Genomic DNA, 15,033 nt, shown 5'->3' on the forward strand with positions numbered 1-15,033 from the left:
TTTGTTCACAGCCACTTGTAGGCCAGCTGGTTTTCTCCAGGCATAAATCAGGAGAGGGCACTGAAAAGCAGGATGAGCCTGGGTGTTTGTTTCACAAGGGCTCTGCTAGGGTTGGACCTTGCTGAGATCTGTCACCAGGTTGGTGTGGCAAGGAGTTTACTGCTTTCCTCAAGACTGTCCCTGGAATTTGTGAATTCTGTCCCCACCAGTGGTGCAGGATAGTAGTGCAGTTGGTGGCACTGCTAATTGGATTGGAAACTAAATGTGAACATTAAAGCTTAAGGTCATGATTCCTGGATCTCCAGCTTCTCGGTCATTTTGCTCTGCTGCAGTGAAGTATTTTGAGGAGAGACCCTTCAAGGTGCTTGTTGCCCTTGAGCCTCTGCCAGTCCAATTGCTCTGATGACAAGTTGGCCCATGGTCTGAGGAATACGTGCTTTCTGTTGGCTTGCACACCTTCTGAGTGAGCTGCACACAGAGAGCTTGGAAGGAAATGGGGAATATACCTACCCAACCCTTTTCTCTCACAGAAGGATGAGGTAGTATCTTTTTTTCCCCTGCATCATGCCTGACTTAGCTTCTCGGTAGGGTAAATTGTTTGAAGGTAAAAGCACAAGCTGGTCTATAAGGGTTCCTCCCCCACCTCAGATAAGAAAGCTCATTAATACAGTAAAAAAAAAAAAGTCTCCATTGTTACATGAGAGCTCAAGGTCAGGCTGGTAGTAGTAACTCATATTGCTTCTAAGGTCAGCCTAAGCTTTCTCTTTCTGACAAGCCACGATAGATTGATCATGGGGGCCCTTACATTATTTTTTTTCCTTCTGAAATAGGCTTTGCTTCTCCTGACCCTGTTAATGATGTTTGACTGAGGTCATCCCAGCAAACCCTGAATCCTTCCCATTACCTTCTAGAGGGCTTGCCTTTGTGCCAAAGCATTGTCCGCTTGTTAAGAATTAAGCTTTTCTGATCTCTGCTGTAGCAAAGAAGCTGTCTTCATTGGAGAGGGGAGAAATATCTTGAATGCCATCTGTCAGTTAATGCTCTCATTAACACCTGAGTGACTCCCAACACCAAGCTGGTGCCTTTTTGCCAATTCAGAACTTAAAAGGTGCCAGCCCATAAGATGAAATATCTTCAGTCCATAAAATTAATTCCATGATAAAAATCAAGGTCTGTTCTGATAAGACCTTGATTTTTTTGTTGTTGTTGTTTTTTCTTTTAACTAGAGAGATCACAGAGGCAAAACCGGTTCTCTTGTGTGCTGTGAATTAGATGCCCAAGAAGTCTTTTTTCCCTTATTACTGAGAACTTTGTAAAAGCAACACTTGTGCTGAGTGACTGAGGGAATCCAAGTGTTTTTCAGCTTTTAAAGCTTTTACCGGACAGAATTATCACCTCTATTATTTTTCCTACTGGCTAACTCTGTAAAAGGAACTATAAGAGTAATTATATTACTGTTTTAAAAGTCTTTGAGGGAAAGGCTGAGCTCTCTCAGTCTTGTTTTCCATGTTCCTCCCACATACTACTCTTGTGCAGGAGGTGGAGGAAGTCTATCGTTCTTGCTCTCTGTCATCCTCTGGTTTTGTCAGGGTTCTTGGTTTTAATCTCAAGTACAGAACAATATACTGTCTGGGATTAGACATAGGTCAGGCTTGCCATTTTCCCAGCAGTTTTAGCTCAAGAGTGTTCCAGTATTTACTCTTCCGTTGCATTTTGTAAATTAAATGAAACAAGAGACTTAAAACACTGTCAACATGATAGATATTCTAGCTAGTGGGTTCAGGCAATTATTTGGCATGTGAACTTTCAGAAGGCTTATCTGTATGTGCCAGCAGTATCTGAGCATCATTGAGAGATTTTAGTCTCCAGTATTTTCCACTCCTTATCCTGATGTTTTTTTAATCCAATATTTACTCCCACAGGGTTGTGGGGTTTTAGGTTTGGGGTTTTTTTTGAGGAGAGTGGAGAAGGGGGGCTTGGAACAAAATTGGCAGCAATAGATAGGGAAGTGTGCTGTGACAGTAATTCCACACTTGGGCCATGGCACCCTGCCTGCGGGAAGTGCGGATTGACACAGGGACTCTCTTACTGAATCAGTGTTTGTTTTTGCTTTTGTTTTTTTGGCTTGATTTTGTTTACAGTTTCCCAGCCAAGATTTGATTTACTTTGGGGTCTTTAAAAATAAAAGCACAAGTGGCTCTGCTTCCTCTGGGCCTGAGGATTAAAAAAATAAAGCGTGCGTGCGTACACATGTAATTCCAGCCCCAGCAGTGCTGAGTTCGCTCAGAAGGCATGTCACATTGAGTTTGCCCTACGGGGTGCCTGTGGGACTGGGGTCTCTACGTGCAGCTGTCCCTTCCCAAGCGTGCGCACCAGAAGCTCCAACCAAATTTTCCCATATATCCCATCAACCCTGTGACATTTTCACCCTCTCCTCCAGAGGTCTCCAAAGGAGCCCCACTGGGAAGCTGGGCATGGTGACGAGCAGCGGGACGGGGTCTTGCTCCGCGTGCTGGCCGAGCTTCTTTTTCTGACAGCAGTGTAGCCCCTGTGCATTAAAAGCCCAGGGGATGGGAAGGGTGCCTCTTCCGTGAGCAGGGGGAGCCACCGTGGAGGCATACTGCCAAATGGGGATCACCAGGAGCGGGGAGGAATCCTCAGCTCCCCTCTCCTGTAGCACAGAGAAACCTCCCTCTTTGGGATGCAGCCGGGCGGCAGATGGCCGGGCTGCGGCGCTAAGCTCTCAGGGGGTGTATCCTTTCTCTGACTGTTTTGGACGCTGATACCCATGTTGGGGAGGAGCCCCTCCTTCGACTTGCTCCCATCTTCTTTATGCCCTGAGTTTTTTGCAGCTGCTACTAAAGATCACAGGCAACTTGAGCTGCAACCTCACTGGTACTCTTGTGGGTTTTCTGCCGCTGTTCCTCCCCTTCGACACTGATGTGCTAGGTCATGTCCCTCCCTGTGCCCCAGATTTCCTTTTGTATAATGTAGAGGTCTGCAATGTAGGATTAAAGCTTTCAACCACAGGTGTGGTTCATCTTTGGACCTCCTTTCTAGTCATTACAGAAAAAGATAGGGACCCCTGACAACCACCCTGTGGTTTCAGAGCACAGCCAGGGATGAGACGAAGAAATTGCATTGAACTCATGAGAAATCACCTGCATCCTTCTGAGATGTGTCACATAGATATGCATGTCCTGTTCCACTGCTTCCCCACTACAGCTATCCAAATTGCTTTGCATATGGGCTGGCATCTGCAAAGCAGGGGACATTGTTGACAAGTGAGGGAAACTTTGTCTTAGTTTTCTTAAATACTAATGGTGCAGAGGCTAGTGAAGTTGGGATGGGGAGAAAGAGAGGCTGCAGAAAGGATGAAGTTTTACAGATACAGATTATTCCAGGGTAAATTTTTTGACCTCTTGTAGGTGATCTTTGTATTAGTTTTCCTTGGTTAATGAGCTGTATGGAAGATGCTTTTGCTGTGTGGCAAGGGTTGATAGAAGTGGTTGAGATATGGTGACAATCATTGAGGCCCATGGTCTCATGCTTTTTCATAAATTGTTTCTAGGAGCCCCAGTTTACTTTCAGTGGAGAGTTGATTTTCCTTTGGATACGTGGCCAGAGACAGAATGTGTCCACGTACCAGTCCATCCTCTTCGGGAATACTCCGATTTGTAGAGAAGGGACATTGCTGACTTAACATTGCCTCTGTTGGTCGGGTGTTGTTACAAGTCTCAGTGATGCTGAGTTCTTCTCCCTCAAGAGAAGAACTACAACTGTCTCCTCATGTTAGTGGTCTCATTCCTACCTTCTTCCCACCTACAGAAGGGTTTTTGGAGGTTCCCAGCTGAAGCAGAGACTCTATAGGACTTCCCACAGCTGCAGGTATAAAAAAGGGTATTTGGCAGACTGCATCCAGGTCATTCCACTCCTGGGCCCTGTCTGTCTGATTCTTGGTTTTGAATTTTATGGATAATGCTAAACAGTTAGTCCCGAGCATTTCTGCTTTGCACAGGGAAGAACTCCAAGGGCAGAGTTCTCACAGATTGCTGTGCTCCCTCCAGATTTTCTTCTCCAAGCCAGGGGGGCTGCTTCAGAAACCTTTTTCAAATGGAAATTTAATAGAGACAGACTAAGTGAGACTGACCGTAGGTGTGGCAGACAGGTTGAAGACGAGCACCTTACGTTTGTCTGGAGGAAAGAGGCTGGCCTCCATGAAGAGGGAAAACATAAATTGGGTACGATTGAGAGTGATTGGGAATGCCTTGAGACATCTGGTTCCCATCTCTGGTTCTCATTTCTATCCTTATTCAAAGCGACAAATGCACAGTAGCTGTCTTTGAAAATTGATGGGGGTAGGAACTCAAAGTACTCTTGAGAACAGAGCTTGTAATGTATCGAACACTGGGTGGATGGCGGAAATTTCTAGTGTTAGCCACTTATGTGAAAGTCAAACTCAAACCAAATTGGTTAAGTCAACAGACCCAGTCTCCAGGGGGAATGAGAGTTACGTAGGCAAAGATTTCAGATGATCTTCTGGAACTAAGGGGCTTCCTGGATCAGTTTTCTTTGTGAGCAGCCAAAATGGTAGAGCAAGATAAGTGAACTCATGCAAGTGGTAAAAGTATCTGTCTGATCTATGCTTTTCCCCTTTTTTTTGGTAGAAAAAAATTTAGCCAGAAAAAAGGAGCAGATAAAGCCCTGTTACTTTTGTTGCTGCTTCCTGGCATCCCACGTCACCCACTAGTTTTTCAGGATGCTAGGGAAACTGTTTTTTCAGTCAATTTTATTGGAAATAGCCAGAGTCTCTGTTTCAGATCTGATGAAATAATCTTCTGCCTTGAGCTCTGACAGATTTGAACATCTGAACTTGGGGGTCTGAAACTCAGATGTTCTCTAAGAACTTACAGTCATTCCCCTTCCGTGATGGACTAAGCGTCCAAATATAGGTGTTGCTTTCCTGCTTTCAGGAAAAGATGTTGTCATCACTATTTCTGTCTGAAAGCTAGAGTCAAATCTGGTTTTCTTTTTTTTTGTTTTGCTTTTTTGTTTTAATCCATTGGCTTCATTAAATATCTAGCATTTAAGCTGTGTGTGAGCAACTGGCCCTCTTAAAGATAAAAGTCTGTAAAGGGGATCTAGTATCCCACTTTTTGCCAAGTTGAAGTCCTTGCAGGAAGTTGGATTGGGTCGTGAGGTGCATGAGGAAGGCACTGTGGGAATGCACAGCTACTTCAGGTAGGTGTACTCTGCACTGAATATTTCATTTTTAAAAGAGGATAGTTGCTATATTTTTTAATAGTTTTTACCCTAAAATTAATGCTTGAGACAGCACAGAAATCACTTCATAAACCAGTCCTCATTTGTTGTTATTGAATGAACTTTGTGAGCGTAAGGGACTGTTTCAAGTTGCATTTGTTTGATTGCTGATATTAGTGGGGCAAAACAATGGCACTTGGAAATACCAATGCTTTGCTTATGTCATGCAGAAAAGAGCAAACTCCAGGCTGCAGAAGGCACTAGATCCAGGTACATTCAAGCATCTGTTATTAAACACAACCAGAGAGCTGGTAACACTCATCCGGTGAGAGGAGTTTTCTCTGGGAGGTCAGCTTGCGTTTGACGTCAGAAAGAAGCAGGCTGGTGGGGAGTGATCTGCAGGGTGGTAGCATCAACTTCTCTCCACTCGAGGAGCAAGGAGAATGCTGCCAGGTGGACATGACTTTAGGAATCATGTGGCATCTGTTCCTTCATTCCTGCAGTCACCATCGAGTCAAGGTGCTTGCAAAGAAGTCCAGTCTCTACCAAACGTGTGAAGCTCCTGTCTAATAGCTAACTTCTTGTTGACTTTTAACAATTTTATTCCATTTGGATTGCACTCCTCTCTCTCTTTGTTCAAAAATAATAGCTTTTGTAGTAGTTAGCAATTTCTCAGGCAAATGCAATTCTGTAGTGCTGGCACAGTTCCATTAATCATATAGAGTAATATATTTGTGCCAAAAACCTATCAAGTTGAGCTGCCTTTTTGAGAGCTGGTGGGAATGTGTACCCAGTGGTGTTCTTGCCGGCATATGGACTTCCCGTGTGTGCAAGAATGGCTGCGGCATGGGGGGGGGTCTCTCTTCGCTGTGCTCAGGGTACACAAGTCGAGCAAGCTGAGAGCACCGGGCAAGTCTCAGGACTCAAAGTTTTATATTTAGGGACACATGGCTTCACTCAGCCCTTTTTCATTCCCTCCCCTGAAATTTTCAGCAGTCAGAATAAGGACTTAAGTCTCCTTAAAATATAGACAGGAGTTCTTTTAGCCTTAAGCTCAATCAGCAGTCTCATGTGTGTCAGATGGGGACAATTACCCTCTACACCAGGCAAGGGTAAGAAATGTGTGTTTCCTTGGGTTATAGGGTGAACTGCTGGCAACGAAAGGGGACTTACTGTGGCCTGGTTAGCAAATGAGAAAGATCGTTTTATGAAGAGCTCGAGTGTTCAGCTTGATCATCTGGGAGACTAGAGTGGACAGAGTCCTCTGGGCTGAACCCTGTTTGGGAGGTACTCTCCATGCTGGGAATGAGCCTTGTTGTGTGGCAGAGTCCAAGTCGCATGCATTAACTGGGCTGTGCAGTGTCCTGCCAGAGCCACCAGTGGAGGAACAAGCAGAAAGTGGCAGCACCCTTGGGGATGGAGGGAGAGGGGAATAGGGTTCACAGCAGGAGTATGGGAAGCACACAGCAGCAAAGCGGGGAGGAGACGATCAGCTATGGAAAGTTTCAAGGCACTGAACCAGAGCATGGAGGAGGCAGAGGGAGGAGCAGGGCTTGGCAATGGCAGATGTGAGCAGCAAATGGAAAGCTGAAGAGAGTCTCCCCATGAAACAGGGAGAGGCAGAAGGGGATTGGGTTTGCCTGCTTCGTTGCGTCCTATTTTAGTAAAGGGTCAATGTTGGTGCTAGCACAGGCTGGTACATTCCAACACCCACTGGAATAGAAAGAGGAGGGGCCTGAGGTGAGATCACGTTTAGCTTGTTCTTTCAGGTTGAAAAAAAGTAACAGTCATACAGCATCCTGTAAGCTGCATGTGTATAACATGAAATCCCGCAGTGTTACAATGAGATTGCTGTGTTTTGGAAACCTGAGTTACAGAGCTGCAGATAACCATAGCTGTCGTAGGGCATGGTTTTCCTTCAAGTGTTAGCTGTCTCTGTGTTGTGTTTGAGTTGCTTGGTCGCGCGAGGTGTTTCTGGCATGGCGAACTTCAGTGAGTGTGCAGGACTTTGTTTCCTTGGCTAGATCCCAGACGTTTCACAGCTACCTGGAGGACATCATCAACTATCGCTGGGAGCTGGAGGAAGGGAAACCCAATCCCCTGCGGGAGTCCACCTTCCAGGAGCTGCCCCTGCGCACCCGGGTCGAGATCCTGCACCGCCTCTGCGACTACCGCCTCGATGCAGATGACGTCTTCGACCTCCTCAAGGTGCTTTGGGCAGAAGGGAAGGGGGAAACGGTGCGGCTGCAGGAGCTGGGCCAAATCAGTCGATCTGCCTGGGAAGGGAAGGGTTGCTGCTGTTAAGTGTATTTTAAGGCCGGGTGGCGGTGCGGTGGGTCGGCAGTTCCCCATCTCCTCCCCTGCCGTGCAGAGGACCCCGGGCCAGCACGCAGGACTGCTCTTGGGGGCCCTTGTCCTGGGTGGATGTATGTGTAACACGGGAGTCGCAAGTAAACTGGCTTCAGCGGCTACTTACTCTTCCTGTGCCAGTGAATTTGGAGATGTTCCAACTGTAATGGCAGGGCTGCGAGAGCCGAGACGGCCTCGCTGAGGGGTGGTGTGAGATGAAAGGATGGGGCTGAAGTGTACTGGGGGAGCTGGGGGAAGGGTGATGGAGGGGAGGGGGGAGGGGGCTTCTCAGGGCTGTGCGTGACTGTCGCCAGCATTAATTAGACCTTCCCTGTCAGGAGCACCAGAGATGAAATGTTAAAACGAGAGAGGCCATTCAAATTAGAGATGCCAATCTAAATCCCTCGCTGGTCAGAGAGCGAACATCGCCTTCCCCCCGGAGTAACATTTTCCCAGCTCGGCCCGGAGGAGCAGCTGTACTGCTGCTGTGGCATGGTGGGAGGGGAGGAGGGAGGGAGGTGTTTGCCGAGGGGTGTCATCACGTTTTGTGTGACAATGTGGCCGCTTTTCAACTTGTCACCGTCTGGCGGGGGGGCTCCCGGTGGGCTCAGGGCTTGGACGCCGACAGCCTCCGCGTGGAGCCGCTGGGCGAGGACAGCAGTGGCGCCCTGTACTGGTACTTCTACGGCACGCGGATGTACAAGGAGGACCCGGTGCAGGGGAAAACCAATGGAGAGCTGGGTCCAGACAGGTAACAGCCCCCCCCCCCCCCCGCCATGTCCCCCCGTGTCTGGGTACAGGGGGCGAGGAGGGGGACAGCGCAGCCAGCCTGGCTGGAGGGGACTCCGCCTGACTGCTGTTGCGGCGGGGGGCAGCGGGGGGGAGCGTGCGGCGGCGCTGGGGGGGCCTGGGAGAGGGCTGGGGCGGTGCGGGGCGAGACCGGAGTTGCCAAGCAGACTGTGAGCTGCCCCGCGTCGCGCATTGTGTCGGAGCCAGCCTGCAGCCTTTGTGGCACCAGGAGAGCCTGCTGTGGGAGCGATGCTGCCTGCCCCACCGCATTCCTCCCCGTCTGCCCCGCACCATGCCGGCGGCTCCCAGATCAGGCTCCCAGCCAGTGGGAATCCCTCCTCTCCTCCCCTCCCTGTCCCGTTGCTGCTCTGATTTAATCCCTCCTTTGGTTGGGTTCCTAGCAGCTGTTCTGATTTCCCTGTCCTTCTCCCATCCTGCCAGCCGCAGTTCCCTTGCTCAGCAGATATTTCATGGTGGTTTTGCCATTTTGCAGGGGATGCGGAGGGCAGCCAAACACCCCAAATGTTCCTGGGAAAACGGGCAAGAGGCGAGGGCGACCCCCAAAGCGGAAAAAACTACTGGAAGAAAATTTGCTGAGGTACGGAAAGGTGGTTCCTGCAGTAGCAGTAAAATGCGTATGTTCCCAGAGGGAAGTCTAATGTACTTCTGGGGTTCCCCCAATAAGTATGTATATACCATGCAGCCATAACTTCGATGCATCTCTGAAATGAAGCAAGATCAGACTTGGTGGATGCTTTGATCACTCTCCAAAGAAAATTCTGACTGTGCTGGAAGCCAAGTTTGGCGCAACAGTGGGTATCACTCTTCCAACCACCGCACTTGGGATGCAGTTCCTCCGTGCAGCACTAGGCGTTACGCTGCTGATAAAGAATGCTTTCACTGCCTAGCTCTTGAAGCCATTTGAGTCAATATAGATTTTGGGATCCTTCTCGTAAGAGTTGGAATACTGTACTTGCCAAACTCCAGCCTGTACCTTTCACTTCTTAAAATTTTATGAAGCTATGATAAATATGTGTATGAATATATATATCAAACGTATTCTGCACCCTGTTTTTTTTCACTGTTTTGCTGTGCATTGAATAATTGCTGTGTCCCCCATTCTTCTCCTTCAGAAACACCTGCATTTGTAATGTGAAGTAATGTATTTATTGTATCACTCCTCTTTCTTTTTTGGTAGGGAGAAGGCAGAAGAGAACTTGCTAATCCGCGAGACTCAGATAAGAAATGGTAAAGAGATTTTGCGAGGTCAGGGTTGATATGATCAGCTAACACAGCTCTTAAATTATCAAAGCCTGGAGAGATGCCTTTCTTGGGAAAGGGAGAGTCTTTCTGGTGGTGGTTGGGGCTGAGTTTGGAAGGAGGGGTTGGTGTTACAGGCTGCCTTTCAGCTGGGCACCTGCGGGCTTCCTATCTTATCATGGATTAGTTTGAGATGAAGAAACATAATGTCTTGGGTTACATTAGGCCTTGGGGGCCCACCTATTCACTAAAGTTGATGGAAATGGGCTCTGAATGGCCCTTGCTCCTCCAGGGATGAGGTGAACACAAGCCCCTGTTTGTAGTGGGTGCTTTTTCTTGGACTTGGGAGGAGAGTAGGGTCAGTGACACCAAGATAGGGAAGGAAGAACCTTTTTGATTCTCCTCACCTCTCCTTCCCAGTGGCTGTTGGGTGGCTGAGCTCAGTAAATGATGTCTTGGGGCTACCCGCCTAAGGGTTAACAAGGCAAGCAGAAAAAGAAAGTTGGCAACATAATGTGCAAGTGAATCCGAGGGAGCTGGAACTCATTTGTCATACATGCGGATCCATTGGCTTCCGCATAACCCAGGGGCTCAGCCTACCCCTTGCCCCACGATAAAAGGCAAGGGTGGCATTGTCTTTCCCTGCCTCCTTCACTTCACCCTTTGTCTTCAGATTTCCTGGCGGCCACTCTGGAGCCGGGTGGCAGAGCTGGAGTGGCACGCATGGGATGCTGGGGGGTTTATCAGATCATTGTCTTGAGCAAATTGTGTCACTTCAGCTGCGGAGTAGTCTTCTGGTGGCACAAAGCAGTGCCTTAGTCCTGGTTGCTTTTGAAACGAGTCGCCCATAAGCAGCTGGCAAGGGAAGGGGAAACGAGGGGACAGGCTCTGGGGGCAGCGTGCAGATAAGCTCCCCACTAAACCTGGGCGGGGGACAGCTTCATGTAGCCAGGGCCACAGAAACCAGCACATGCTTGGTTCTTCGCTGTCTTGGTTACCAGTCCCCAGTACTTTAACTTGAGCTGAAGCCAAGGGCGGGTTAAACTGCATGCTGGCCTGTGACCCGGGGTAGCACACGCTTGCTCTGTGCCACTGCCGCAGCACGGAGGTTTCCGACAGAGGGCAGGTGGCTGGAGGGAGGCTGTAGCTCTCCAGTCTTCCTGGGGCAACCTGATAGCTCATGTGCTGGAGCCGCTGGCAGCTCAAATCCACAAAGGGCTCAGGGTCAGGTTCAGAGAGAAAAGGGCTCTGTTTTTGGCTTCTTTATATTTTTCATAGTTAATTTGCTTGAAAATGTGGTGAGAAGCTGCATGACATCTGCCAGTGGGGGTGGTGACTGTTGCTTTCTTTCCAGTAGCCTGTGGTTAGCTCTAGAAAAGTCTCGAGGGAGCTGAGAACCCCTCAGCCTGAAGGTGTTTGAATCAATGTCTTCCCCCTCCCCAAAAACGGGCCACAATGTTTTTTTTTTGCTTAGAGAGTGTCCCGGGGCAAAAGCATACAAGTTGCAACCCATAAGGCTTCTCTGCTCTGTGTAAACATTTGTGGAGCAGGAACCACATTCCCCTTCTCCAGGTGGGTGTTCCAACCACCACATGAGAGAGTCCTTCCTTCGCAATTAATATTCAAATGTTTCACACAAGGCGGAACAGCTCAGAGTGTCTTGGTTAGTTGGGACATGCTTCAGAGCTGTGGGAGAGCTGCTTCAGATCCCACTCTGGATTAAGCAGAGATGGGATGTGAACTTTGGGAACTTCCCCCTCATCTGGCAGCCCGATGAAGGCCATCCTTCACTTCCTCTTCTATTCTTTCAAGTGCCTGCAAACAAAATGTTTCATTTGGGGAGAATGGGAAGCTCTATTCACCGCAGCAAAAAAAAAAAAAGGAAAAAAAAGGCTTATTTCAAATAACATTAAGTTTCAGTGTTTTTATTCTGCTGCCAGACTAAATTAGATGTTTGCATTGTCCTATGTCCTGCTTTGGCGGACAGCCTCCGTTGCAAGAAACAAAGTAAATCCGTTTCTCTGGTCTGTCATAACTGGAATGGAGGCTTGCTACAGGGATGTCACACTACCCACGTGTTACAAAGTGTCACCATTATTTCTTCACCTGTGTTCTTCCTCTGTGTCTTGGCATCACTTTTGGTGTCGCTAGGGGAGGTAGTGGTGCTTCTGGTGGATCAAGAGAGCTTTGGGTCCATAGCAAAGCATATTTCTCATAACAGTGGCCACTGGCAGTATCTTTTGCTCTTCCTGAGCCCTGAGGAGAGGAGGAGGGATAAAGAAAAGTTCTTAGTCGTAACTGCTGTGGAGATAACATCCTTTCATGTTGTTGAAGGGTCCCAAGGGCCTGGCCGTGGGACATGGTGGCTGCTGTGTCAGACGGAAGAGGAGTGGAGGCAGGTCACAGAGAGCTTCAGAGAGAGGACTTCCCTTAGAGAGCGGCAGCTCTACAAACTCTTGAGTGAAGACTTCCTGCCGGAGATCTGCAACATGATTGCACAGAAGGTGAGGAGACATGACATCCTGTTTACCTCTCTTTGACCGCTTCCAAGAGCATGGACATTTGCTGATTGAAGGAGAGCTAAATCCAAGCAACCCTCACCCTGTCCTGCTCCCGCTGCCTCCAGCCTACAAATGTCATGAATGTGGGGGCTGTTTGGCTTGTGTTTGGGGAGAAAGACTCTCCCGCATGGAGTGGCAGGGCTAGAGGTGGTTCGTGATTGCACAGCAGCTTAGGTAGGGTGGCTGAAGGGGTTTACTGTCTTCAGCCATGTTCTGTGTCCCTTTTCTGCTAGCAGGGAATCTCTGTCTGCTTTTGAACTGCTGCGATTTACAGCCTAGCTTTTCTACGCAAAGTGCCTCTGATTCCACTTTTACTGCCATTTCTCAGCTGGCTCTGCTGACGGGGCAGTGGCTGCTTTAGCTGTGCTGGCTGAGTCTGCTTGAGCTGGTATGTCAGAGCCCTGAGACTCCGAAGGGTATTGTCTTGTCAACTGAATGTTTTCAGGTGGGACGGATTTGGAATGGGATCCTTCGGCTAGATGGCTGTGTAAAACGGGCTCTGCAGTCAGCGTGATGTTCTTGGATTGACTTCAGTTTGCTTGTTTGCTACCCTTGTAAAGCAAATAGGGGTTTCATGGTCACTTCTAGCCCCCAGAGTTTCTCCTGCCAGTATCACCAATGTGCCCTAATTTCCTCCACTCTCTTTTTCCTTCCCTCAATTCTCAACCCTGTTTCAGGAGAAGCGTCTGCAGCGGACAGAGTTTTCTCCCAGGTGGATGTCTGACCATCAGCCCATCAAACCAATCAAGCAGGAGGTGAGGGGGGGTGCGAGGGGGAGGACGACGGAGGGAGGCGAAAGCAGATGCCTCCTGGGGGAAAAAATAAAACCGCAGCATCGCTATTCAGTGGGAAGGAGTCGTTTGAAAGTGCTCGTGCTGAAAGAGAGATGGGTGGTAATGCCCGTCAAAGGCAGGCTGACACTCAGGGTTTCTATGGCGAGCAGGGAGGTGCTGCCCTCTGGATCGCCGAGGTAAGCGGCCTCGCCGCAGACTCTGGTGCAGCTGCGTATGGAAATCTGCGCTCAGTCTGGGGAATTCCACTTCAATGAAAGTGCTGGCACTTTCGAGGCAGTTCAAAGAAAAGTTGAAGAAGGATGAGAGGGCTAGAAGAACCAGCTTACAAAGGGAAATGACAGAAATTCAGCCAAGGGGAAAACGTGAGGCTGCAAACACATGAGGGTGTAGATAGGGTGGAGGCAGAGAAGAATGACTGATGCAGGATGGAGCTGAGCTAGGAGGGGGTCAGCTGGAAATGGAAGTCACAATTTAGGCTGCTTAAAGAAATGCTTATCAAACTGCAGCCTTGTCAGCTGAAACGGCTCTTTCCGTGCCTCTTCACCCTCATCTCCTCTCCACCCCATCAGCGTAACAGCGCTGCTGCTTGCGGGTCTGTGCAGTGAACCAGACCCGGGAAAATGACTGGAGTTAAATATAACCTTTTTCTTTTGGTCGGGGTTATTTTTAACGTAGATCAGCTTTCCAATCCAGTTCACCACGCAGCCCCCAACAGTCATGTTGGCACAGCCAGGGACATGGTACGGTGGAGATGGGGGGTCTTTGAACTGGCAACTGCTACCCAAAACAATCGGTCAGGCAACACGGGATTAGCTTTGGAGGAAAAAATTGGCTTGATTCTATCAGGCCGTGGCATAATCTCTCCCTGTAGATGTTATGAAAATGTAGTTACCTGGTGTTTTGTCAAACCCTAGGAAATTAAACTGCAGGGAATATTCCATGTGAGCCAGGGTCAGGGGTTCCCGCAAAACAAAGAGAAAGTACAGTTCCCTGCAATAAATATGATTACTTAGAATAGATAAATAAAAGGAAGGAAGAACCTCTCATCATGCTGCAGATAAAAGCCTGCCGAGAGGAAAATAAGACCCCAGCGATGGTCAGTTTGGGACTGGAATTGCTCTCTGCAAAGCTCACCCTGCAGGAAGCGCAGGGACACGTGTTTGTTCTCAGGCAGCAGAAATCCCAGAGGAGGAGGAGAGTGGGAAACACATGGAGCCTGAATGATGCTAATCAGTACCGCAGGTGCTCCAGGTCTGCAGCAGCAGAGGGCTGTTAATTGCTGCCTGTGGGCCAGTGAAATGTTTCCAGCGAGCGGGGGGCCCTCCCGGCACCCACTGTGCTGCGGTGCGAGGAGCCAGCCGGCACGAGGGTGGCGACGCTCGTGCCAGCTCCCCAGCAGGACATGGCAGCCACCCCTGCCACGGGGGAGCCAGGGGAAGGTGCCGGCATGTCTGATGGCTTGTTTGCCGATTGAAGGGTGGGCAGCAGGCGAGTCTGGGGGAGAAAAAACTAAACCCGGTGCAGGGGTGACCCTGTCCTCCCGACTCAGCGAGCTGGATGCTGCATCAGTCCGAGATAGAACTGCTCCGTAGGCTCCTAATCCTGCGGGGGATTTCTCAACAGGTGGTTCAGATTAGCTCCTCATTAAAGAGCCGCCTGAGCAGCACCCTCATTAGGGCAGCGCTGCGGAAACCGGAGCAGGGAAGGTTTGGAAGGGCGAGGGGCCGGGGCTTGTGGTGGGAGGGGGCCGGGGCGCCCAGGGCACCGCAGCTCCTGGCCTTCTGCCCCTGAAGCCTGATACCCGCAAAGCAAAAGGCAGAAGTTTGGCTCTTTTGGGGTCCAGGGAGGGGGAAGGCAGCGATGTTGTGTCCTGGAGTGCTCTCTGGCGGAGGGAAGGAGACGGTGATGTCATGGTTGCAGATGTGAGGGGTGCTTTTTATCCTCCAAGTGAGGAGGAAGCTGAAGAAATGTCCCTTTGCCACCTCTTCATTCGGGAAGGAAGTTTAGCTTATGTTGGA

General features: G+C 49.3%; 1 protein-coding gene across 1 annotated transcript in view; it reads left to right on the forward strand.

The window, feature by feature from the left end:
• CECR2 (CECR2 histone acetyl-lysine reader) overlaps positions 1-15,033 on the forward strand; it is a gene marked incomplete at both ends in the record, with an annotated part of 96,293 nt that overhangs the window by 64,714 nt on the left and 16,546 nt on the right. Inside the window, 6 exons of the mRNA XM_081998309.1 lie at positions 7,287-7,470; positions 8,223-8,362; positions 8,894-8,998; positions 9,599-9,648; positions 11,995-12,164; positions 12,899-12,976. Of these exons, the coding sequence (XP_081854435.1) occupies positions 7,287-7,470; positions 8,223-8,362; positions 8,894-8,998; positions 9,599-9,648; positions 11,995-12,164; positions 12,899-12,976 (727 nt within the window). The remainder of the gene's footprint in view (positions 1-7,286; positions 7,471-8,222; positions 8,363-8,893; positions 8,999-9,598; positions 9,649-11,994; positions 12,165-12,898; positions 12,977-15,033) is intronic.

The sequence above is a fragment of the Phaethon aethereus genome (assembly GCF_964289735.1).
Source record: "Phaethon aethereus genome assembly, chromosome: 1".
NCBI lineage: Eukaryota > Metazoa > Chordata > Aves > Phaethontiformes > Phaethontidae > Phaethon > Phaethon aethereus.